General features: G+C 46.0%; 2 protein-coding genes across 2 annotated transcripts in view; both read left to right on the forward strand.

The window, feature by feature from the left end:
• Nucleotides 1–27316, forward strand: part of SRP72 (signal recognition particle 72) — a 128779-nt gene that overhangs the window by 23106 nt on the left and 78357 nt on the right. The gene's annotated exons all lie outside the window — the stretch shown is intronic.
• LOC143794604 (uncharacterized) lies at nt 2388–4747 on the forward strand. The gene is made up of 2 exons (XM_077280966.1): nt 2388–2746; nt 2825–4747. The coding sequence occupies exon 2, from the start codon at nt 3016–3018 to the stop codon at nt 4354–4356; it is 1341 nt and encodes a 446-aa protein (XP_077137081.1). The 5' UTR covers nt 2388–2746; nt 2825–3015; the 3' UTR covers nt 4357–4747.

Genomic DNA, 27316 nt, shown 5'->3' on the forward strand with positions numbered 1-27316 from the left:
CAGCGAACACCCAGCGACGTTCTAGTGGCAGTAGTCGTCCTGGAGGTAAAGCTGGGCAATCTGATAAAGCCGGAAAGTCCTCGAGCCGGATGGATATTGCTTCGGTGGAGAGGGTCCCCCCGCAATCTTCGGTACCACTTGGACACTGTAGGGGTAAGTGATCATCGTGAAAGTTCACTTAGTGATTAGTGTCCCTCCTTATTCCCTCTTTTTACATCAGGGAAAAAAGCGGTCCTCTAAATCCAAGCACAAGGAATGTGCAGAATGTGGTATTCCTCTCCCTGACGAATACGTTAAGAGACTATGTGGTCCGTGTATCCAGCGTCTAATAGCGGAAGAAACACCGGATTTCGCTTCTAGTCTAAGACAGATGGTTAGACAGGAGATTAGAAGCTCTACAAGATCTCAATCTCATAGGGGGTCTAAAATAACAGACCCTGGATCCCCAAGTTCACATGAGGATAGTGACTTAGGAGATCTGAAGTCGGAAGTCTCTCTCTCGTCAGTATCCTCCTCGGGTTCTGAATACGAACATTCTTGTTTTTCTTTTGACCGCATAGACCGCCTAGTTAAAGCGGTAAATAATACAATTGGGATTGAGCAGACGACACCAGAGAGATCCATGCAGGATGTCATGTTCCGAGGTCTGGACCGTAAATCCCGCCGATGCTTTCCGGTAGTGGAGAAAGTTAGCGCCCTAATTTCCAGAGAATGGAAAAAACCGGAAAGAAAAGGTTCTCTTCCTCCATCCTTCAAACGGAAGTATCCGTTCGAGGAGTCTGCTTCGGCCACGTGGGATAAAGCCCCGAAGCTTGATGCGGCGGTTGCCAAAGCTTCAAAAAAGTCCTCTCTACCATTTGAGGATCTTGGTACTTTAAAGGATCCACTGGACAGAAGGGCAGATGTGTTTCTCAAGGGAGCCTGGGAAACTTCAGCAGGGGCTCTCAGACCATCAATCGCCGCCACCTGCACGGCACGGTCTATGATGGTGTGGTTGGATAGCCTGGAGAGTCAGCTGAAGAACAAAACGCCGAGAGATGAAATATTATCCTCCCTCTCTATGATTCAGGGGGCTGCGGCTTACCTTGCTGACGCTTCAGCGGACTCAGTTAAATTGGCGGCTAGGTCAGCCGCGCTCTCTAATTCAGCCCGTAGAGCAATCTGGCTGAAATGTTGGCAAGGAGACATGCAGGCCAGATCCAAATTGTGCAACATCCCGTGTGTGGGAGAACACCTATTCGGTCCGGTTCTGGACGAGTTATTAGAAAAAGCGGGAGACAGTAAGAAACGGTTTCCCTACCTCGGTAGGTCCTCTTACAGAAGAGGCACTAATAGGAGGTGGTTTGATCGAACAAGACCAAATAGAGAAAGATCCAGATACGATGCCAACAAAAAGAAAGGTAGAGGCTACATGTTTAGCTCCTTTAGAGACAACAGGAAGCCGCAATGACTGGCGGACCGGGTAGGAGGCAGGCTTCTAGCCTTCTATCCGGCATGGCGTACTATATCCAATAGCCCGTGGGTCTTGAACATTGTGGAGTCTGGTTTAAAGTTTGACTTTCGTTTCACTCCTGGCGACAAGTTTCTGGTAACACCATTGCGTTCTTCCTCCACAGAACAGCTGGCGTTAGAGACTGAGGTCCAGGAACTCCAACAAAAAGGCGTTTTGGTGGAGGTTCCTGAAACACAGAGGGGTAAAGGATTCTATTCTCCCCTCTTCTTGATTAAAAAGCCAGATAACACTTTTCGCACAATTATAAACCTGAAAGGCCTAAATAGATTTTTGTGGATCCCGTCATTTAAAATGGAGTCGGTCAAGTCCGCAATAAAGTTATTGTTTGGCGGGTGCTTTATGGTCGTCTTGGATCTGAAAGACGCGTATTATCACGTCCCCATACACGTAGACCACCAGCGTTATCTAAGAGTTGCAGTCCTCTTAGGAGAATCAATAAGACACTTCCAATACAGGGCACTCCCCTTTGGTGTTGCGGTGGCCCCTCGGGTATTCACTAAAATAATGGTGGAGGTTATGGCGCATCTTCATGAGCAGGATATTCTCATAGTCCCATATCTCGATGACCTATTAATAATAGGAAATTCCGAATCACACTGCACGTCCCAACTACACAAAGTAATCGCAGCCTTGCAAAGGTTGGGGTGGATAATCAATTTTAAAAAGTCACGGTTGCAGCCTCTAGAGATCCAAGAATTCTTGGGTCTCATATTGGACTCAAGGTTACAAGAATGCCGTCTACCTGACGCTAAGTTGGAAAAGATCCAACGACAGATTCTTGGAGTGATTGCTAATCCAGTTATAACATTGAGGGGAGCAATGTCACTGTTAGGCTCACTCACGTCGTGCATCCCGGCAGTATGATGGGCCCAGTACCACACCAGGGTCCTACAGTGGGAGGTTCTGTACAACACTCGTCGGTTAGAAGGTCACTTGGACAGTTTTCTTTCCTTGTCAATTGCCACTATTCAGTCCTTACGTTGGTGGTTACACGCTCCAAACCTTCGTAAGGGGGTACCCTGGATAAACCACATATCACGAGTATTAACCACAGACGCTAGCCCCACGGGATGGGGGGCACATATGGGCGAGATGTGGGTCCAGGGGGTTTGGTCACCCTCCGAACAGAGTTTGTCATCTAACCTCAAGGAGTTGTTGGCCGTAGAACGAGCTCTGAGATATTTCCTTATATCCTTACAGGACCATCACGTCAGAATATTCTCAGACAATCAGGTAACGGTAGCTTACGTTAACCACCAAGGGGGAACCCGATCCAGGTCCTTAATGGAGGTATCGGGTCGTATCTTACAGATAGCCGAGAATCATCTACGGTCACTAACATCACTGCACATAAAGGGGAAGCACAACGTTGTAGCCGACTTTCTAAGTCGCAGAAAGCTCGGGCAAGGAGAGTGGGTGCTCAATCAGACCATCTTCGATCAGATCACCCATCGTTGGGGATACCCACAAATAGACCTCTTCGCCAACAAAGAAAACAAAAAATGTCGTCGGTTTTGTTCCCTAAATCCCAGAGACAATCCGGTGGCGGTGGACGCTCTCCTGATTCCTTGGCACTTCGAAACAGCCTATGCCTTTCCCCCGTTGAACTTGATCCCGATAGTCCTCAGAAAGATTCGGGAGGACAGAGCTCATGTGATTCTGATAGCGCCATTCTGGCCCAAGAGGCCATGGTTTCCTTGGTTGAGGAAGATGTCCATTTCTCAACCATGGATTCTCCCAGAACTCCCAGACCTCCTCTCACAGGGTCCGATCTTCCATCCACGAGTGGCCAGTTTACATCTGACGGCGTGGGATTTGAAGGGTCATTATTAAGAAAAAAGGGATTTTCTGACGGACTTATTAATACCCTATTAAAAAGCAGAAAAAACTCCACTACAAATATTTATGTAAGAATCTGGAGAAAATTCCTTTCAGTCTCAGGATCGGTTATCGGTCAGAAAGCTAGTATTCCAAAGATCTTGGAGTTCCTGCAGAAAGGTCTCGAAATGGGGCTAGCTACAAGCACCCTCAGAGTCCAAGTTTCAGCCTTGGGGGCACTGTATAACTGTGGGTTAGCTAAAAATTATTGGATTGCTCGGTTTATTAAAGCGGCCGCTAGATCAAGACCCATCGTTAAGAATAAACTAGCCCCGTGGGACTTAAACTTAGTCCTCTCGGCGTTAACGGAACCCCCCTTTGAGCCTTTAGAATCTGCGTCTATAAAGATCCTGTCCTTAAAAACTGCTCTTTTGATTGCTCTTACGTCTGCTAGGAGAGTTAGTGATTTGCAGGCCCTCTCTAGACTAACTCCTTATATGCAGATTAGAGAAGATAGAGTAGTATTAAGAACGGATCCCCTCTATCTCCCAAAAGTAGCATCTAGGTTCCACAGACTCCAGGAGATAAATCTCCCTACCTTTTGTCCTAATCCTAAAAACCCAAAGGAACTCAGACTCCATACATTAGATGTCAAAAGATGCCTTCTTAAATATATTTCTTTAACAGATCCCTGGAAAAAAGACAATTCCCTGTTTATATCCTATCAGGGAGTCAAAAAAGGGTGTAGAGTGTCCAAAAACACCTTGAGTAGATGGATTAGGGAGGCAATTTCTCTGGCTTATTCAGCAGGTGGCCTAGAAGTCCCGGAAGGCGTAAAGGCTCATTCCACTCGTGCCATGGCATCTTCCTGGGCAGAGAGATCGGAGGTGTCAATTGAGGACATATGTAAGGCGGCCACATGGTCATCTCCGTCTACTTTCTTGAATCATTATAGATTAGATCTTGGTAGCTCCAACGATCTCACATTTGGTAGAAGGGTGCTGGAAGCAGTAATCCCACCCTAATACTCTTTTCTCTGTAATTCTCTCGTTAGTGCTGTCATGACGACTGAATAAATACTCAAGCTACTTACCAGGTAGCGGTGTTTTTCAGGAGTCCATGACAGCACTCCTATATTCCCTCCCTTTCTACTGGTATGGGTTTCATCACGATAAGTATATTCTAATGTAGGTTAATTTTCTACAAAATTTAGTCACAAGGTGAAATGTGTTAAGATATTTATGTGTTACTAATCAATGGAGGTCCTCTCATGCTCTGTAATCCAACTGATGCGGGAGAGAGGTGCCGCCCTTTTATCTCTGTAGGTTTCCTGTCCCTGAAGGGCGGATCCCCTCTCTCGTTAGTGCTGTCATGGACTCCTGAAAAACACCGCTACCTGGTAAGTAGCTTGAGTATTTTTCACTCAAAAAGTCAAATGGTGCTCCTTTGATTCCGAGCCCTGCCGTGCGCCCAAACAGTGGTTTCTGACCACATATGAGGTATCGGTGTACTTAGGAGAAATTGCCGAACAAATTTTGTGATCCATTTTATCCTGTTGCCCATGTAAAAATGAAAAAATTTAGGCTAAAAGAACTTTTTTTGTGGGAAGAAAAAAAAAAAGTACTTTTTCTCAGTCCCCCATGACAGCACCACCAGAGAGCGGGGATCCGCCCTTCAGGGACAGGAAACCTACAGGATAAAATGGCGGTACCTCTCCCTTGCATCAGTTTGGTTTCCTGTCCCTGACGAGGAACCTACGAGGATTGGTACCTGTGTATATCTGAAGACCAACCGAGGAGTCCGGAGCCGGCCAGTCCGAGTTCTGGCAGCGGGGATGCCCCTGCCACGGGTGGTGCGGTGTCTGAAGCCGCCGCTGCTTGGACCGATGGGTCTGGAGCGTGAGCGGGGGGAAGCGCAGCCGCCACTCCGTATAGGAGATAGGGGCTTCCGGGACCTGGCGCACACGAGGAGTGCCTGGCAAGATGGACGCCAGACCGGACATGGTAAAACAACTTCCGGTTCGGGGTGGGCGCAGTGAGTGCATGAGGTGCACCAAATTGGGCTTCCCCAGAAAAAAAAAAAAAATTGTGCCATTTTTCGATACTTGTAGTGTCGGGGCCGTAATAACGACAATTAATCCTCATTCACCAGTCATTCCAAATTAATATGTGTGCAGGGCATCTGGTACCGGATAAGAATAAATCAGACAGGTAGCTGGTTCAAACTTAGTTAATGCCCCGTGCATTCACACATGTCTGCAGCGATGGCACCAACTGGCTTTATTCTAAAATACAAAACACTATATTGAGTGCTAGGGGAAGGCGTGCATTAGGCGGGGTTTAAACTAGCATCCAGTCTTTCTGATTTGTTCTGACATCTTCTGGTGGATCCTCCTTTTCTTCACATTCCTGAGTTATCTTTTTCAAGAGAAATAAACTTAACTCTTCACATTCTAAACTGAAATAAACAATGAACACTGGCAGCCATCTTTAGATACAATTACATTTGCATTAGCTAGCAGATAGGAAAAACTTATTGTTTCACAGTATAAAAGTATAACAGTACAAAAAGTGTATAAAGATTTATAAAAGTATAAAAGGTATATAAGAAAATACATTTTCACCTTGACAATCCCCCCTAAACACTAAGTTTTTTCCTTAAAGAAAGATCCTTCGAGACTGTCCATGTGATGGGAAAAGGGGAGGTGGATTTCTTCATCCAGACACCTCAGAAACTCTCCCCTAGCGAGAGGCCTCCAGGCAGCTGAACCCTTCACTAACCTCACATGGAGTTCTCCCACTGTCCCTAAACTAAATCTCTTGGCATCATCTGAGAATGGGGGGTTTTGTCTACTCTCTTGAGGGGAATGTACTTAGGGATCTCCCCTGGATCAGTACCATTGTACTCTGGTGGATCTACTTCTTGATTGAGGACGGTGCCAGTCGGAGTTACTTTGGCAATAATCTTTTTATACAAGGGAATAACACAACAGAAAATTATCGATTCAACTATAAGGAGGGCAATTAGTACCAAACAAACTTATTGAAGGAATCCCTTGATCCCACCTAACCAACTGGAGAAGAAAGATGTGTCTATTCCAGCATACATGACACGTCGTCTTATTGTCCTAATTTGTTCAACTTCTTTAGAAACCTTCAGGTCTTTTGGATCTACATTTCGCCATTCAGGTCTGGCTGTGTATATTTCGTCTCGTATGTCTTTGGTCATACCGTCAATGAATGTATTTACCAATACTCTGACATCAAGTGGGTTTATGGGACTGTATTCCATGTCTTCCCATTTCAGCTGTAACCGTCCAAAGTATAGCTCTACATTCTCTCCTTTTGTCACATCTGCAAAAAGATCTTAATTTGTGTCCTAGCACGTCACCTGTTTTTGTGCTCACTAACTACCTAGGCCTGCCTAGGTGCACTTAATACGTCCATCATATGGTCATTATTTGTCTGTAGAATGAGAAAGGTTGGTTCCCAGGGTCAGCCAAATGTTTTTTGCGTAGCTAGCTAGTCAGAGGGCCTCCAGGGATAATACTCCTGTATCTGTCTTACCCTACCTGATGTGGTCGGTTCTCTGGTGGTGGGGGTGACATGGCATGCTGGTCTACAGCTCCTTCCCAAAGGATTACTGTCAGCCTACTCCCAAAAGTTAATGTCCCCACTATCCGCCAACCACAATCCTGTGTCAGCTTCTTATATCACTGCATGTGATCTTGTCTGGACAGGATTCAGTGTAATTCTCTTAGGTCGGGTTGCAGCACGGGTCATACAAGTGCTAGGGCCCAAATCCTCAACTATACCCTGAAAGGCATCTTGGCTAAAATTGACAAATCTTTGTTCACTGTAATATATATGTAATTGATCCATTCAACATTTTTATTAATCTGCACCTGTGGGATTATAGAAGCAATGCCGGCATAAATCTGGTTCTGGGCTTCAAACTGGTCAGGCACCCCCCTTGGCACCCCAATAGCATCAATATATATGTTATTGGATCTTCTTCATAACTCATGTGGAGCTGATCAAGGCTTCTCCTCTTTCTGGTAGGTTCATCAGGTATCTTTGGATCTCAAAGTAAAATCTTGAACTGCATGGCTAGTTTAACAGGGGTGCATTGGCCTATCCAGGCATTAGGCAACCTAGGACGGTGCTTACCATCCCCACATAACCAATAAATGTCGTACATATATTCTGTATGTTTGGTTAACAAATCAGTATCTAGAGAACTGCTCCCTTTGCAGAAACCTGTCTCGAAGATCCCTACTGGTGTACCTGTGGTGTCGTGGGAATTATAGCAGGTGTAATTGTCAGCTAATACGATTACTTCTCCTGGGACCTTTAGTTTGGGTTTCTTATGAATCAGTGGGACGTAATCTGGACAATCAGTGGACTTCAAACCTTTCAACAGATTCATGACACAGGCAGTAGTGTTGTCATCAGGAAAAAGCAATGCATGTGTGTATAGGTGTGTATTCGCAGCAGAACAAGCAATACATCCTACAGAGATATTCTGGACTCTTACATTGTATCTCACCCATTCTAACCATAGGTTTTTCCTTGGGGCTGTTTGTGTTTCTATGGAGAAAACCTCTTGCCAACTGAGAGCTGGAATGGGGATCACTTCATTAACTACATTTTGCAAACGCTCACCTGGGCCTAAATTCCCATGGTATCCACTACTAAATACATAATTATAATTCCTTCCCAATATGAATGTCTGCAGGTCAGCAGATTGGGGGCTTTCAAGATTTAGGAGGAGGGGGTGACAACTTTTACCCCATTTACAGCCCCTAAGTGGTTGCAGAAGGGCTGTTAGATGCATTCTCTCACGAAGACTCCTACCTGTCCCATCCTTAGGGAACATGGCTTCGCTAGGTTTATATCCCCAATCGTCTCCCGTATTCCGAGCAGCATCTGTCTAATAATAACAATTATTGTTGTCATTTCTGGTAACACATATAAAACTGGATGATTCCCTCTACCACCCATTCAGTCTCGGGACACTTGACTACATCACAGAAATCAAATCGCCAGATATTCACCGGGGCTGTCAGGTTTACCCAGAGAATAGTGGGGCCAGAATTCTTATTTACAATAGGGACCAAAGAGGTAGGGGCGAGGATGGCCCCCAGTCCCAAGGTCAAAAACAGCAACATTTCCCTTCAGTCACTTCCGTGACTAAACACTGGTTCGGTCTCTTTTACAGTGTGAAGCGTGAATACAGGTGCTCTTTCCTTCAAGTTTTACTGCAGTGGGGGTGACCAGGATCACCGTGTGAAGTCCTTCAAATCTCGGCTGGAGACAATCTCTGCGCACAAACTTTTTCACATACACCAGGTCTCCTGGCACAAAGGGATGGTGTCCAGGAACCTTGTCTGGGTCTGGAAGAGAACTGAAGACAGTTAAATGCACTTTGGCAAGGTATCCATGTGAGGCCTGCACATAGCTAGTCAAGTCCTGGTACTTGAGCTGCAACTGTTGTGGAAAGAAACATTCAAGATTGGGGCTCCTGCCAAACAGAACCTCATACGGTGACAGCCCTGTCTTCCTGTTTGGGGTATATCTTACTGGAAACAAAGCTAGAGGAAGGCATTCTGTCCGTAGTTTACCAGTCTCTGCCATTGCCTTTTGGATTTTAAGCTTAAAAATTCCATTTAGTCTCTCCACTCTTCCACTGCTCTGCGGATGGTATGGAGTATGCAATGCTTGACTTACCCCCAGTGCTGCCATTACCTCTGACATGATCTCTCCAGTAAAATGGGAACTCCGATCGCTTTCAATGACTTCAGGAACTCCATACCTGCTTATGATCTCAGCCATCAGTTTCTTCGCCGTTGTCTTAGCCGTAGCTTTGGCAACTGGGTAGGCTTCTGGCCAACCTGAAAATAAATCAATGCAGACCAACACATACTCATACGTCCCTACCCTGGGTAACTGAATTTAATCATTCTGCAGTCTCTGGAATTGGTTAAAGGGGCCGGGGAGTGTGTTTGGATGGGGTTTTCACTGTCCTACTCTGATTATGTGTGGCACATATCATGCAGCTCTGTACCTGCCTTTCTGCGCAGGTGGAAAACCCGGGGGTAATCCATTGTTTCTGTAGGGTGTCACACATGGCCGTCTTCGAGTGGTGCACATTCCCGTGCAGAACCTGTGCCATCATTGGGTACAGTACCTGTGGTAGGCAGACCTTTTCACCCCTCCCCCATAGTCCGGTAACGGTATCAGAGCAAGCCCCTATCCTTTGCCACCTATTTTTCTCCTCCTTACTTGCCTGTTCTTGTAACCGGGCTAAGATGTCTTTCAACACAAGTGGAGATGGTGGGGTGTCTAGGTGATGTACTTGAGAGGCTACAGGAGTGCTTGCTGCTTTCTTGGCAGCCTGGTCTGCCAGTGCTTACCCTTTGTCCGTCCATCAGTGCCTTTGGTATGTGCCTTTACCTTTATGATGCCTGATTGGGTGGGAAACTGTAGTGCATTCATAAGTTGCTGGACTGCCTCAGCACGTTTAGAGGGGTGGCCATTTGCTGTCAGGAAAGCCCTGGCTCTCCAGATAGGCCCATAATCGTGTGTAATGCCAAAAGCATACCTGGAATCAGTGTAGATATTTACAGTCTTACCTTCTGCTAGTTTGCACGCTTCTTGTGCAGACATATGAGCTGGCATTAACTCTGCCTTGATTACCTCATGTTCTGAGACCACAGCATATCTGGTACAGAAGCGTCCTTAGTCATCTTGGTGACGGGATCCATCTACAAAAAGCTCAAAATCAGCATTAGAATAGGCACACTAGAAACCAGCCGTTTCCTGAGACATCAATTCTAGACAATCATGTGGTTTGGAAACCTAATCTTGTTCCTCTGGATCCATTCTAGAAAGAAAAAGAGTGTCCCTGCTCATGTCACCTTCATGTCACCTACTCCTCCCCCCTTTGGATCCAGGGGAACTAGGAGAAGAGTAGCGGGGTTCAGGACAGTGCACCTTTTCAAAGTCACATTAGTAGGCATGAGAATAACACACTGAAAACGCAGCTGTCCAGCCATGGACATGTGGCTAGGTTGTACTTGGTTAAGGATACTATGTACATCGTGTGGGGTGTGGACCATCAGTGGGTGATCCAAAACAATCTCTGAAGACTTGTGTAGCAACAGCTGGACAGACAACACGGTCCAAATACAGGAGGGACTTCCTCTTGCCACCCTATCCAGGCGGCCGCTGTAATAAGCAACAGATCTCTATTTGTCTCCATGAAGCTGAATCAGCAAACCTGTAACATGTCCTGCATAGGTGAGCTCTGTCTGCAAGGCAGTCTGCAATACTGTACGGCAGTGCTCGGGTGTCTTGTAATCATATACGGGGCCTGCAATGTGTAACACTATATCACAGGGCAGATTCCCTCCCTGGGTAGTCTTAGCATCTCCTGGATACAAGGGGCCATGAGCGGCAAGGCAGGCCTGGCACTCTTGGGCTATAACTGGCCCCCCCTTTCGTTTCTTAACGGGAAACACGGGTGTGTTACATGGGGAAACACAGGGTATCAGGGCACCATTATCGAATAACATTTGTATTTGCCCCTTGAGACACTGCTCCTGATCATATTTCCAAGGATATTGATGGACTTTAGAAAAAGGGGCACCAGGTTTGAGAAACACTTTTACTGGTTCTACAGGCATTATTGGGGGAGAATCTGGGTCTATCAGGACCATCATAACCGTAGGAAGGGCAAGTAGGATACACATCTCATTATATTCATCTGCATAGGAGTTATATAACGCAAGGACCATCTGACCATCATCTTGGAATTATATCCTGGAGCGGAACTGTGATAATAAATCTGCCCCCAGTAAATTTACCGAACATATAGAAGAGATTATGAACTGAGCAGTAACTTCAGGGAAAGGTCCCACAGGGATAGGTTTTATAAGAGTATATTCATTGGGTCTGTCATCTACTCTAATTAAAACAAGCTCTTGATCTGAGAATTGGCATGTCGGGGCTGGGGAGATAATGAAATTCCCATACGGGGTTAAAGGCGTATTGGAATGTGAAGCTGGACTTGCATGTACAATAGGAGGGGGCAGTGGTGTTTGCCCATGGAGACAAGAAACACTGATCTCGCAGCTGCAAAGGTGGGGGCTAGTGATTTAACCCCTTGTCTTTACTAAACCAAGGACAGAGAAAACTTTGGAATGCAATACATAGCCCCCCTTTCTGTAGCCCGCAGCGCCGAGGGGAAAAATTGCAAGCAAGTTGCGCAGGGATTCACTCAGCCCCTCCCATCTAGTACACAGGGAGATAAGAACCTTCACTGCAATCCACAGCGCAAGAGGGAGAAACGAAACCCAGCACCTTGCCCCCCTCTCTCCGGCTTGTAGCGTAGATAAGTAGAAAAGAGAGGAAAACTGACAAAGAAATCTCGCAGCGGTCTGCTGCTGCCCCTCCCCCATACTACACAACACTGACACACAGCTCCGTATCTTCTACAGTCACAAACGGCAGCAGTTTTCAGACTTAATTTCAACAAAACTTTCCTATAATCCTCCGTGGTCTGGGCGGAGCCCCAAGGACGGTCCGTACACACACACAAGGCAGGTCTCCACCCAGGTTGGATTCTGCACAACACAAACAGGACACACCTACGCTTCTGGAGATCTCTTTCCGCCGCCATTACAGGGCGGTGGCTGAAACTACATTTTCATCATCAGTGGCACGGCGGCCATTTTACAATCTGTAAAATCACAGTTCACAGGCATTTTATAACCAAACACGGGCTCTACATTATCTGATCCTCCCTCTCAACCTATTTTCATCCTTTGTTCTTTAAGCTTCGCGCAACTCGCAGATAAGCTTCTTGACTGTCTCTTGCCCTCCCGTGACCATTGTCTTGACTTCCACGACATCCTCATCTAACTTGTGGGGCACAGACTTCTACTTTAAGATACGCAGCTTGGCTCCCAGGATACTATGGTTTTCTGCAGTAAACCACTGGCAGCGATCGTCAACGCTGAGTTCCACAGTACGGAGCCTCACGTTCGACGTACTAGGAAAAGAGCCTCGCGCTCAATATTTCCTGTCCCTAACCTGAACACAGTGATTACAGACTATCCTGCCACGATATCCCAAACAGTCGGGAGGCAGCCTCCTAATGAGACCCCTCCACAAAAATATAGGTGGTCCCCTCACGGAACGTCTTAAGTTACCTAATAAACAGGTGGTCCCCTCACGGAACGCCTTATTTACCTGCCTGGACAGGTGGTCCCCTCACGGAACGCCTTATTTACCTGCCTGGACAGGTGGTCCCCTCACGGAACGCCTTATTTACCTGTCAGCACAATATCACAGAGGCTGCGTCTCCTATCCCTTTCTCTAAGCTGCCCCACACTCTACAAGTGGCTCAATCTTTCACTCCACTTCACTACTGGACAATAGTCACGGGTAGGATGGTTGAACGGAGTACAATGACCGGTGAGGGAGGTGTGGTGTACAGAGGTCGCACAGGATGCGACGTCTCTCAGTTGGTTCAGAGCGTGGCACAGGATCACGTTTGATCTCACCACTCGATCATTCACCTCCCGGACCCAAGGAGACTACAGACAAACCAATAACGGCTGAGACACTAGCAAGTGTGACATATACAGTGTATATGATCGCCACTTACCGCGTGCAGAGGGTGATCAGTCCTCGAGGTCAGCCACTACGGGTATCATCCACAGACATCCAGGCATGGGTCCAGGGGGCCTCGGATCGCTGGCCACGCCCCCCGTTGGTCGCGCCAAAATTGTCGGGGCCGTAATAACGACAATTAATCCTCATTCACCAGTCATTCCAAATTAATATGTGTGCAGGGCATCTGGTACCGGATAAGAATAAATCAGACAGGTAGCTGGTTCAAACTTAGTTAATGCCCCGTGCATTCACACATGTCTGCAGCGATGGCACCAACTGGCTTTATTCTAAAATACAAAACACTATATTGAGTGCTAGGGGAAGGCGTGCATTAGGCGGGGTTTAAACTAGCATCCAGTCTTTCTGATTTGTTCTGACATCTTCTGGTGGATCCTCCTTTTCTTCACATTCCTGAGTTATCTTTTTCAAGAGAAATAAACTTAACTCTTCACATTCTAAACTGAAATAAACAATGAACACTGGCAGCCATCTTTAGATACAATTACATTTGCATTAGCTAGCAGATAGGAAAAACTTATTGTTTCACAGTATAAAAGTATAACAGTACAAAAAGTGTATAAAGATTTATAAAAGTATAAAAGGTATATAAGAAAATACATTTTCACCTTGACAGTAGCGTCTCCATTTTTCATGACCTGGGGTCGGTTGAGGGCTTATTTTTTGCGTGCCGAGCTGGCGTTTTTAATGATACCATTTCGGTGCAGATACGTTCTTTTGTTCGCCCGTTATTGCATTTCAATGCAATGTCGCGTCGACCAAAAAAAACGTAATTCTGGCGTTTCAAATTTTTTTCTCGTTACGCTGTTTAAGGATCAGGTTAATGCTTTATTTTTTATTGATCGGGCGATTCTGAACGTGTTCATTTTATTGATTTATTTTGAATGGGGCGAAAGGGGGGTGATTTAAACTTTTTATATATTTTTTTCACTTTTTTTTTTTTTACTTTTTTTTTTTTTACTTTTGCCATTCTTCAAAAACCTCCAACAAGATCGGCTCTGCTACATAGCAGCGATCTGATGTTCGCTGCTATGTAGCAGAAATGCAGGTGTGCTATGAGCGCCGACCACAGGGTGGCGCTCACAGCTGCCAGGGATCAGTAACCATAGAGGTCTCAAGGACCTCTATGGTTACTATTCTGAAGCATCGCCGACCTCCGATCATGTGACGGGGGTCGGCGATGCGCTCATTTCCGTCCGGAAGTGCCGGTTAAATGCCGCTCTCTGCGTTTGACAGCGGCATTTAACTAGTTAATAGCGGCGGGTAAATCGCGATTTCACCCGCCGCTATTGCGGGCACATGTCAGTTGGTCAAAACAGCTGACATGTCCCGGCTTTGATGCGGGCTCACCGCCGAGCCCTGCGTCAAAGCAGGGGATCTGACCTCGGACGTACTATCCCGTCCGAGGTCAGAAAGGGGTTAAAGGGGCCTGGGAGTCGGCAGGGGGATGTTTAAGACCTGCCATAGCAGCTGCTTGCACGTCGCGATCCCTAATGATTTGGGTTGACAACTTAGAGAAACAGCTGAGGGATGGGGTGCCTAGAAATAAAGTACCGGTATTAGAATCTCCCTATGATAAAAGGAGCAGCGGCGTTTTTGGTAGATTCATCTGCCGACTCAATTAAACTAGCATCTAAATCTGCAGCCCTTTCGAATGCGACACGGAGAACATTATGGCTAAAGAGTTGGCCAGGTGATCTACAAACTAAGCAAAAACTTTGTTCAATCCCATGTGAGGGCAAGTTTCTTTTTGGAGAGACTCTGGATGATATCCTGCAGAAAGCAGGTGACAAGAAAAAAGGGTTCCCCAACCTGGCCCCAACATTCACTAAACGGCCCTTTCGGAATAGGAATTTTTTTAGGAAAAGGCCACCAAGGGAGCAAAACAGATGGGATGATGGGAAAAGAAGAGACAAAGGGTTCCTTTTCGGTAATTCCTCACGGGATAGAAGTGACATCTTCCCCAGGGTGGGAGGGAGATTGTCTCAGTTCTTCCCGGCCTGGGAGAAAATTTCAACCAGCCCTTGGATACTAAACTTAATAAGAGTGGGGCTTCGAATAGACTTTCTATTCCTACCCCCCGAAACTATGTGGTAACACCGCTGAGGTCCTCTCCACAACAACAAGAAGCTCTAGAACTAGAAATCATAAAATTGATAGACAAAGCTGTCATCCAGGAAGTCCCCCCCCCCCCCCTCTAGAGAGAGGAAAGGGATTTTACTCATTATTCCTGGTTCTCAAACCGGACAGGCCCTTCCGGACTTACGGAAGTTAAATACTTATGTAAGGAACCAGAGATTCAAAATGGAGTCAATAAAGTCAACAATAAAAAAACTTGTTTCCAAACTGTTTTAAGATAGTACTGGATCTCCGCGACGCGTATTATCACGTCCCCCTCCACAAGGACTCTCAAATTCCTCAGACTAGCAGTGGTCATAAAAGGAGAAATAAGGGAATACCAATACAGGGCTCTTCCCTTTGGCATATCAATTGCACCCCGCATTTTCACCAAACTGATAGCGGAGATGACGGCCCATCTGAGAGAGAAAGACATCTTGATTGTTCCATATATGGACGACTTTCTGATTGTGAGCAACTCAGCCCAACTCTGCCGTTAACAATGCGACAGAGTGATAGATACACTAAAATTTAGGCTGGCTTGTAAACCTTCAAAAATCAAAACTAGACCCAACCAGGGTTCAGGAATTTTTGGGTCTCATCTTGGACTCTATTTCTCAAGAATGTCGCCTCCCAGTGCAGAAAAGACAAAAGATAATAAATCTAGTGTCAGAAGCTCGCTCAAACCCTTCCATGACTCTGAGAAAGGCGATGTCATTACTGGGGTCCCTCTCTGCTTGCCTTCCAGCAGTTCAGTGGGCTCAACTCCACATGAGACATCTCCAGTGGGACATTCTGAGAAACCAGATAATCAAAAAAGAAAGATATGCATAATAAATGGGATCAACCTTCAAAAATATATACAACTTTATTAATACAAAAAGGCACATCCGAGCAAGACATACATTTTAAAAACAGTTAAAAAGCCACAAAAAGGACAAACAGCGTTTGGCTGATAGGCCACATGCAGCCCCCCAGACTATTGGAAACAAATGCCATCAAGCACCAAACAATTTGAAAAATTATGATAACAGAGTAGTGCATGTACATTTCTATAAACATGAACACTCGAACATATCCGTCTGCTGCCAGGTATCCCCTATTAGCGTGAAGTGAATGTACAAGAAGGAAATTCAAAATACAGTCCTACTTATGCTATATAAACCATAACATCAAATAAGATGTACCCTAAGAGCCTGGGGACCAAATGACCATATATAAGCCAAGGTATGCCCCACATAAGTAAAAAAATCATCAGGTAGAATAGCAATATATCACCTAAGATACCAGGAGCAAGGCGGACGATCGGCTCAAGAAAGCCATAAGGCAAGATATAAGGTTCAAGTGCTGGGGGGGACCTGAGCCCCATGTGTATCGACGCTACAAGAGCGTCTTCATCAGGGGAAATGTGAAGTAAGCGATCTATGCTCGCTCTTATGTAGCCATATAATGAAGTATAATAAAGCTCACCTGTGAAGAAGCATTGGCGTGCAGCTCCCTGGGGGTGTGTAGAGACCGGCATACATTTCCGGGTAAGAAACCTGGCCCCACCGCGCTTGCGCAGTGTGTTACCGCCATGTTGCCGAGGCTGTACTGAGTGTAGTCCCAGCTGGAGAGCTGCCATAGGAGCAGAGACGACAGAGTAGCAATGAGGTGCGCCTGCGCGAATGCACCACCAGGAGTCAGGCGCTTGCGCAGTATAATACTGCTGCTGTGTTGCCGACACCATGATGTATACAATGTCGGCATGTGAGTTGTCATGGAGACAATAACGTCGGAGTAAACCGGAAATGCGCCTGCGCAGACACGTTCCCAAGAGTCAAGGGATCGGGCAGTCTGCGCCTACACAATGCGGTAGATTCGCCGCATAGACCTCTATTTGTAATGCCATACAAAGGTGCCCAAAATATGTGGGCGAGGGCACAAAAAGATACACTTAAAGATGCAGAAGCCAAAACGGCGCCATTTACCAACCAAAGGAGTATGATCAAAGGATACGCCTACACTACGTGTAATATGCACCTACGCAGTGTGGTAGACTTATCGCATTAACCCTACACGGACGCACATACCATAGGCACACGCACAGGAAAGTAAAATAAAGGACGCAGACTCCAGAGTAGCGCCATTTACCAATTAGAGAAGTTTAGGCCTGAGACGATGAACTTAGGATAAAGGCACAAGAAATACTTCTATTGTGCTATCCAAACTATAAGTATGAAGCGCAGAACATATTAAAGGTGTTGTGAATTCTGCTTTTGGGTTCCCTCCGGTGGTTGTTGGTGGTAAAGCAGTTGTCCCTGGGTTGCACTACTGGGCAGGTGTCCCTGCTGATTGCAGCTCTGACTGGGGTATTTAGGTGTGCAGGATTCATTAGTCATTGCCAGTTGTCCATTGTTCTTGGAGGTTTTGCATCTCTGTCTGGTTCCTCCTGCCCTGCTGCCAAGTCAGCAAAGATAAGTGTCTGGTTTTTGTTTCTGCAGCACACATGCAGTGTGCTTTACAATTCAGTGCTATTCATTGTTTTTCCTTGTCCAGCTTAGACTGTGTTTGGATTTTTTCAGTCAAGTTGGATTCTCAGGAGATGCAGATATACATTCCATGTTTTTAGTTAGATGGTGGAATTTTTGTATTATCTGCTGTGGATATTTTTATGGTTTTAATACTGACCGCTTAGTATTCTATCCTAACCTTTTCTATTTAGCTAGAGTGGCCTCTTTTGCTAAATCCTGTTTTCTGCCTGTGTGTGTCTTCCCTCTTATACTCACAGTCAATATTTGTGGGGGGCTGCCTATCCTTTGGGGTTCTGCTCTGAGGCAAGATAGAATTCCCATTTCCATCTATAGGGGTATTTAGTCCTCCGACTGTGTCGAGGTGTCTAGGATGTGTTAGGTACACCCCACGGCTACTTCTAGTTGCGGTGTCAGTTTAGGGATTGCGGTCAGTACAGGTTCCACCTACTCCAGAGAAATTCCCATGCGGCTCCAAGGTCACCGGATCATAACAGTACAACTGGCCAACAATGAGTTAAATGCATCTCAGAAGAAGGGAAGAAAGGTGTTGAGCCATTTTTTTTTTTCTGTAGCCTGCTTTGTCTTTCCTTCCCTCTTTTTCTCTGGGTGGCTGAGGAGTCTTGTGCTAGCATGGATGTTCAGGAATTAGCTTCTCGTGTAGACCAGCTTGCTGCTAGGGTACAGGGTATTTCTGATTATATTGTTCAGACTCCGGTTTTAGAGCCGAAGATTCCTACTCCTGATTTGTTTTTTGGGGACAGGTCCAAATTATTGAGTTTTAAAAACAACTGTAAACTGTTTTTTGCTCTGAGAGCTCGATCCTCTGGTGATTCCATTCAGCAGGTTAAAATTGTCATATCGCTGCTGCGTGGCGATCTTCAGGATTGGGCATTTTCCCTGGAATCTGGGAATCCGGCCTTGCTTAATGTAGATGCCTTTTTTCAGGCTTTAGGATTATTATATGATGAACCAAATTATGTGGATCAAGCTGAGAAGACCTTGTTGGCCCTGTTTCAGGGTCAAGAAGCGGCAGAATTGTATTGTCAGAAATTTAGAAAATGGTCTGTGTTGACTAAATGGAATGATGATGCTTTGGCGGCAATTTTCAGAAAGGGTCTTTCTGAATCCGTTAAAGATGTTATGGTGGGGTTTCCCACGCCTTTCGGTCTGAGTGATTCTATGTCTCTGGCCATTCAGATTGATCGGCGCTTGTGGGAGCGCAGAACTGTGCGCGCTGTGGCGTTGTCCTCAGAGCAGATGCCTGAGCCAATGCAGTGTGATAGGATTCTGTCTAGAACGGAACAACAAGGATTCAGACATCAGAATAGGTTGTGTTTTTATTGTGGCGATGCTTCTCATGTCATTTCAGTCTGCCCTAAGCGTACAAAGAGGATCGCTAGTTCAATTACCATCAGTACTGTACAACCTAAATTTCTGTTATCTGTGTCCTTGATCTGCTCATTGTCATCATTTTCTGTCATGGCGTTTGTGGATTCAGGCGCCGCCTTGAACTTAATGGACTTTGAGTTTGCCAGGCGTTGTGGTTTCCCCTTGCAGTCTTTGCAGAACCCTATTCCTTTAAGGGGCATTGATGCTACACCTTTGGCTAAAAATAAGCCCCAGTTTTGGACACAGGTGACCATGTGCATGGCGCCAGCCCATCAGGAAGATTGTCGTTTTCTGGTGTTGCATAATTTGCATGATGCTATCGTGCTGGGTTTTCCATGGTTGTAGGTACATAATCCTGTGTTGGATTGGAAGTCTATGTCTGTGACTAGTTGGGGTTGCCAGGGGGTTCATAATGGTGTTCCTTTGATGTCAATCTCCTCTTCTTCCTCTTCTGAAATTCCAGAGTTTTTGTCTGATTTTCAGGATGTATTCGATGAGCCCAAGTCCAGTTCCCTTCCACCGCATAGGGACTGTGATTGTGCGATTGACTTGATTCCAGGCTGTAAGTTTCCTAAGGGCCGACTTTTCAACCTGTCTGTGCCTGAACATACCGCCATGCGGAGTTATGTTAAGGAGTCTTTGGAGAAAGGGCATATTCGGCCATCTTCTTCACCGTTGGGAGCGGGATTTTTTTTTTTGTTGCTAAGAAGGATGGCTCCTTGAGACCCTGTATTGATTATCGCCTCTTGAATAAGATCACGGTCAAGTTTCAATACCCTTTGCCTCTGCTTTCCGATTTGTTTGCTAGGATTAAGGGGGCTAGTTGGTTCACGAAGATTGACCTTCGGGGGGCATATAATCTTGTTCGTATTAAGCAGGGTGATGAATGGAAAACTGCGTTTAATACGCCCGAAGGCCATTTTGAATACCTTGTGATGCCATTCGGGCTCTCTAATGCTCCATCTGTTTTTCAGTCCTTCATGCACGATATCTTCCGGACTTATCTTGATAAATTCATGATTGTATATTTGGATGACATTTTAATTTTTTCCGATGATTGGGAGTCTCATGTGGAACAGGTCAGGATGGTATTTCAGATCCTTCGTGATAATGCTTTGTTCGTGAAGGGGTCTAAGTGTCTCTTTGGAGTGCAGAAGGTTTCTTTTTTGGGCTTCATTTTTTTCTCCTCATCTATAGAGATGGATCCGGTTAAGGTTCAGGCCATTCATGATTGGATTCAACCCACATCCGTGAAGAGCCTTCAGAAATTTTTGGGCTTTGCTAATTTTTATCGCCGTTTCATTGCTAACTTCTCCAGTGTGGTTAAACCCTTGACCGATTTGACGAAGAAGGGCGCTGATGTAACGAATTGGTCCTCTGCGGCTGTCTCTGCCTTTCAGGAGCTTAAACGCCGATTTACTTCTGCCCCGGTGTTGCGTCAACCGGATGTTTCTCTTCCGTTTCAGGTTGAGGTTGACGCTTCTGAGATTGGGGCAGGGGCCGTTTTGTCTCAGAGGGATTCTGTTGGTTCCTTGATGAAACCGTGTGCCTTCTTTTCCCGTAAGTTTTCGGCTGCTGAACGCAATTATGATGTCGGCAATCGGGAGTTGTTGGCTATGAAGTGGGCGTTTGAGGAGTGGTGACATTGGCTTGAGGGAGCTAAGCACCGTATTGTGGTCTTGACCGATCATAAAAATCTGATTTACCTCGAGTCTGCCAGACGGCTGAATCCTAGACAGGCTCGATGGTCCTTGTTCTTTTCCCGTTTTGATTTTGTGGTCTCATATCTTCCGGGTTCTAAGAATATCAAGGCTGATGCCCTCTCTAGGAGTTTTTTGCCTGATTCTCCTGAGGTCCTTGAACCGGTCGGCATTCTGAAAGAAGGGGTGGTCCTTTCTGCCATTTCTCCTGATTTACGACGGGTTCTTCAGGAATTTCAGGCTGACAAACCTGACCGCTGTCCAGTGGGGAAACTGTTTGTTCCTGATAGATGGACTAGTAGAGTGATTTCTGAGGCTCATTGTTCTGTGTTGGCTGGCCATCCTGGTATTTTTGGTACTAGAGATTTGGTTGGTAGATCCTTTTGGTGGCCTTCTTTGTCACGTGATGTGCGTTCTTTTGTGCAGTCCTGTGGGACTTGTGCGCGGGCCAAGCCTTGTTGTTCCCGTGCTAGTGGGTTGCTTTTGCCTTTGCCGGTCCCTGAGAGGCCCTGGACGCATATTTCTATGGATTTTATTTCTGATCTTCCGGTTTCCCAGAGGATGTCGGTTATCTGGGTTGTTTGTGACCGGTTCTCTAAGATGGTTCATTTGGTGCCTTTGCCTAAATTGCCTTCCTCTTCTGATTTTGTTCCGTTGTTTTTTCAGCATGTGGTTCGTTTGCATGGTATTCCGGAGAATATTGTGTCCGATAGAGGTTACCAGTTTGTTTCTAGGTTTTGGCGGGCCTTTTGTGCTAGGCTGGGCATTGATTTGTCTTTTTCTTCCGCATTCCATCCTCAGACAAATGGCCAGACTTTGGAAACTTATTTGAGATGCTTTGTGTCTGCTGATCAGGATGATTGGGTGGCTTTCTTGCCATTGGCCGAGTTTGCCCTTAATAATCGGGCCAGTTTGGCTACTTTGGTTTCGCCCTTCTTTTGTAATTTTGGTTTTCATCCTCGTTTTTTCTTCGGGGCAGGTTGAGCCTTCTGACTGTCCTGGTGTGGATTCTGTGGTTGACAGGTTGCAGCAGATTTGGGCTCATGTGGCGGACAATTTGGTGTTCTCAGGAGGAGGCTCAACATTTTGCTAACCGTCGTCGGTGTGTTGGTTCCCGGCTTCGGGTTGGGGATCTGGTCTGGCTGTCTTCCCGTCATGTTCCTATGAAGGTTTCTTCCCTTAAGTTTAAGCCTCGGTTTATTGATCCTTATAGGATTTCTGAGATTATTAATCCGGTGTCTTTTCGATTGGCCCTTCCGGCCTCTTTTGCTATCCATAATGTCTTCAATAGACCTTTATTGCGGAAATATGTGGTGCCCGTTGTTCCCTCTGTTGATCCTCCGGCCCCTGTGTTGGTTGATGGGGAGTTGGAGTATGTGGTTGAGAAGATTTTGGATTCTCGCTTTTCGAGGCGGAGGCTTCAGTACCTTGTCAAATGGAAGGGTTATGGCCAGGAGGATAATTCTTGGGTTTTTGCCTCTGATGTCCATGCTGCTGATTTGGTCCGTGCCTTTCATCTGGCTCGTCCTGATTGGCCTGGGGGCTCTAGTGAGGGTTCGGTACCCCCTCCTCAAGGGGGGGGGGGGTACTGTTGTGAATTCTGCTCTTGGGTTCCCTCCGGTGTTTGTTGGTGGCAATGCAGTTGTCCCTGGGTTGCAATCCTGGGCAGGTGTCCCTGCTGATTGCAGCTCTGACTGGGGTATTTAGGTGTGCAGGATTCATTAGTCATTGCCAGTTGTCCATTGTTCTTGGAGGTTTTGCATCTCTGTCTGGTTCCTCCTGCCCTGCTGCCAAGTCAGCAAAGAAAAGTGTCTGGTTTTTGTTTCTGCAGCACACATGCAGTGTGCTTTTCAATTCAGTGCTATTCATTGTTTTTCCTTGTCCAGCTTAGACTGTGTTTGGATTTTTTCAGTCAATTTGGATTCTCAGGAGATGCAGATATACATTCCATGTCTTTAGTTAGATGGTGGAATTTTTGTATTATCTGCTGTGGATATTTTTAGGGTTTTAATACTGACCGCTTAGTATTCTGTCCTATCCTTTTCTATTTAGCCAGAGTGGCCTCTTTTGCTAAATCCTGTTTTCTGCCTGTGTGTGTCTTCCCTCTTATACTCACAGTCAATATTTGTGGGGGGCTGCCTATCCTTTGGGGTTCTGCTCTGAGGCAAGATAGAATTCCCATTTCCATCTATAGGGGTATTTAGTCCTCCGGCTGTGTCGAGGTGTCTAGGATGTGTTAGGTACACCCCACGGCTACTTCTATTTGCGGTGTCAGTTTAGGGATTGCGGTCAGTACAGGTTCCACCTACTCCAGAGAAAGTCCCATGCGGCTCCAAGGTCACCGGATCATAACATAAAGGATTACCAAGGATGTAATCCCTCAGGTTCATTAGAAGTTCCCCTATGATAGGGAACCTAGTATCATACAATCGACTCGCTCCCAGAGTAGCATTAGGTAAGATACGAATGTCTAAAACAAAGAAAAAGAAAAACACACAAACCATAAGCTAAGGTCAAAGAGAACAGTTATTGACAAGTGTCCAGTACTGTACACTGTGGCCAAGCCAGAATAGTATCTACGGTATATGGGTTGCCATAAATGAAATCTGAGTATAAGAAATGGTAAAGGGCCCTAAACCAGATTAGGATACCAGATACTACTATTAGAAGAAAAAACACCACAGAAAAACAGCCAAAGGTGCTTACCTGTCTAGGCCTCAAATCAAATGCACTCTCATGGTGCAGTGGGCCCCAAGTAAAGATGGCGACTACACAGGTGTGATAATACCAAATGAGACAGCCAGCCTACAATCAGGGATTGGCCGCTGGGCACACCAGTGCAAATAATAATCTGCAGCAATGTTCACACAGAGTATGCACAGCAACTGGATCCTAGCCTATTAGTAACGCCATGTGGCGGGCTGACCAGTGCTAACTGTAATGCGTCCTGTGTGAACAGAGGCCACAACTTACAAAGCCATCAGGGCCCAACTGCACCTCAAAAAGTAAAAGTAAAAAAAGTGCACAAGAACATATTGAAAAATGTAAGGTATTAGTTAATATTATGGCCACAATACATAAGCTGGCAACCCACGTCACGGGTCCTCACGCTTGCCAGTCCTAGTCTAACAGCAAAAACCACAACAGGAGGAAAAAAAAGAGGAAAAAACCTCCACTATTCTAGAAAAAACACCACAGAAAAACAGACAAAGGTGCTTACCTGTCTAGGCCTCAAATCAAATGCACTCTCATGGTGCAGTGGGCCCCAAGTAAAGATGGCATTTGGTATTATCACACCTGTGTAGTCGCCATCTTTACTTGGGGCCCACTGCACCATGAGAGTGCATTTGATTTGAGGCCTAGACAGGTAAGCACCTTTGTCTGTTTTTCTGTGGTGTTTTTTCTAGAATAGTGGAGGTTTTTTCCTCTTTTTTTTCCTCCTGTTGTGGTTTTTGCTGTAATATTAACTAATACCTTACATTTTTCGATATGTTCTTGTGCACTTTTTTTACTTTTACTTTTTGAGGTGCAGTTGGGCCCTGATGGCTTTGTAAGTTGTGGCCTCTGTTCACACAGGACGCATTACAGTTAGCACTGGTCAGCCCGCCACATGGCGTTACTAATAGGCTAGGATCCAGTTGCTGTGCATACTCTGTGTGAACATTGCTGCAGATTATTATTTGCACTGGTGTGCCCAGCGGCCAATCCCTGATTGTAGGCTGGCTGTCTCATTTGGTATTATCACACCTGTGTAGTCGCCTTCTTTACTTGGGGCCCACTGCACCATGAGAGTGCATTTGATTTGAGGCCTAGACAGGTAAGCACCTTTGCCTGTTTTTCTGTGGTGTTTTTTCTAGAATAGTGGAGGTTTTTTCCTCTTTTTTTTTCCTCCTGTTGTGGTTTTTACTATTAGAAGAAGGCCAAAGAGCACATATGAGGTCAGGGAAATACATCCCGGATTTCGGGGATAATCGTGTCAGAGGCCAATTATACCAGCATCACTAGCTAGCGGCAATTCATTATTAGAGTAACACGAAGGACACGCGTAAACTGCCTAGGACTAAATGAGAGTAGGCCCTCCTCGACACTGAGCCAGATACGACCTACAACTCCAATAGTATGCACACATTTATTGATATCCCCAATAAAGGCAAACATGATAAAGAATCCTAAAGGCAACCAGGAAAAAACAGGCACTCAAAGGTGCTCAACATATGGCATAACTGGCAGCAGACGCAGGTCTCAGCAAACAGCCAAGCAAGACATAGATGAATCCAATGTTCCAGCATACATGAGGTCAGCAGTTATAGGGATGCAGAGGGCTTCTTCATATCCCACCTAAGAGGGTTAAGCAGTATGAACAGGGTGTCCAAGGGATATAGAAGGGGGAGATAGAAAACACATAAAAGTAAGTACAAATGAGGGAGAGAAAAACATGGGTAGAGAGGCAGGGGCAGCCTGTGCCTCATATTTGCTTGTAGAAACCCGTATAAAGGAGTTCCTCGTTCATGCCCGCCGGGGCCAAGCTACTAAGATTATAAATCCACTTGGATTCCCTCCTCAGGAGCTCGGGCTCTATACTCCCACCCCTAATGTCCATTTTAACCACCTCCAAGCCCATAACCCTTAGCCCCCTTGATGACCCCCCATGGTGGTGTAAAAAATGTGCAGCCACTGAAGACAACTTCTTACCCTTCTCGGAGTCCTTCTGGGCCATGTTGATGCTAGAAAGATGCTGCTGCGTCCGGCATCTGAGTTCCTGCGTAGTGTACCCGATATAAAGCTTCGGACAGCTGCAAATCAAGGCATAGACAAGGTTCCTTGTACGGCAATGAAAGTAACCAGGCACCTGGATTCTCTCTGGGCTGCGTGGAAAAAATACCCCACTGTCAGCAATCACATAGCAACAGATGTTGCACCACAGGGGTAGGAACCGTGGACATCACTGCCTGTCCCCGTCCTTGTGGTAGCACGTCTGAAGTGGCTCGTCCCTTAAATTGCGAGATCTGGCCACCATTCTGGGAGTGTTGGAAAGCCACGACGAAAGCTTAGGTTCTGATAGCAAAATGTCCCAGCTCTTTTTCAGAATAGAATACACTTCATGCCACTGATTATGGTATGTGGTAACCAGGTTAATGGTCCGTACTGGAGGCCTATTTCTAGGCTTGAGTGTGGCTTCCCTTGTCACCTGCTGAGAATGCTGGTATGCCTGGGATATAACTTTACGGGGATACCCCCTGGCCCAAAATCTCTCCGTCAGCCTTCGCGATTCTTCCTGGAAATTGGGCAAAGTGGTGCAATTTCTCCTGACTCTGAGAAACTGCCCCTTTGGTATACTGTTCTGTAAATTGGCCGGATGTGCACTTGTATAATGAAGCAAGCTGTTTGTAGCCGTTTTCTTACGATGTAAACTCGTGACCAAGCCGTTTCCTCTAATAGAAATTTTCAGATCAAGGAAATCCACCATGGTAATAGAGCTGTTCGAGGTCAATTTGATCCCCCAAGAATTATCGTTAAGCTGGGTGATAAAACGGTTACAGTCATCGAGGGTACCGGTCTACAAAAATAAAACATCGTCTATGAATCTATACCATTTAGGTATAAATTCCTGAAAGGGCTGAAGCTTATAGACATGTTCCTCCTCCCACCACCCCATAAACAAGTTTGCGGGCGCGCATTTCGCGCCCATTGCGGTGCCCGCCGCTTGCCTATAGTAAGTGCGGTCAAAGACAAAATATTTTTCTCGAGCACCAATTTCAAGAGGTCCAGGAGGAAGGAATCATGGTCCCTATTTCTTCTTGTTTCACGATCCAAAAAGAATGTCACTGCTCCAATCCCCAGACAATGCTCAATGCTGGTATAAAGGGATTTGACGTCCAGCGTCACAATGAGGGTGTTGGCTGGCAATACAAGGTCACTTATTTGCTCGATGAGATGCATGGAGTCCCTGATGTAGGAACCTAGAGAGTAGACAATCGGTTGCAAAAAGAAGTCAAGGTAGGTGCAAGGCCTTTCAAAAAGTCCTCCTATCCCTGATATAATTGGCCTACCTGGAGGGTTATCAAGGCGCTTATGCACCTTAGGAAGCCTGTAGAAGGTTGGCACTCTGGGCATATCAGTTGTCAAAAATCCCTTCTCCTTCTTGTTAATAATCCCCATATTGAATGCAGTCCGAGTCAAGCGATCCAATTGTCCCTTGAAGACCTCCGTTGGATCCGATGGGAGGACCTGATAATGAGAATGGTTAGAAAGTTGGCGTTTAGCTTCCGATGCATAAAGGAATCTTGCTTCCTAAGATGTCGGAGGCAACGTCTTTCTTCCCTTGAGAGGTTATCCAAACCCCTACTCCTCAATCTAAGGTTACGTATATCCTTACTCAGTGTCGAAAAATATCTGAACCATCGGAAAAAGGGAGAAAGACGGCGTGGCTTGCGAAGGTATGCGCCCCGTGAATCTTTTAAACTCACCAGGTCCCCTTTCGTTCTCCTCCAGAAGGTCCTGGAACGTTTGCCTGTCTTCATTCGGCAGTGTGTCTATTACTGATGGCTTGTGATAAAGAAGTTTAAA

The sequence above is a fragment of the Ranitomeya variabilis genome, chromosome 1 (genome assembly GCF_051348905.1).
Source record: "Ranitomeya variabilis isolate aRanVar5 chromosome 1, aRanVar5.hap1, whole genome shotgun sequence".
Lineage (NCBI taxonomy): Eukaryota > Metazoa > Chordata > Amphibia > Anura > Dendrobatidae > Ranitomeya > Ranitomeya variabilis.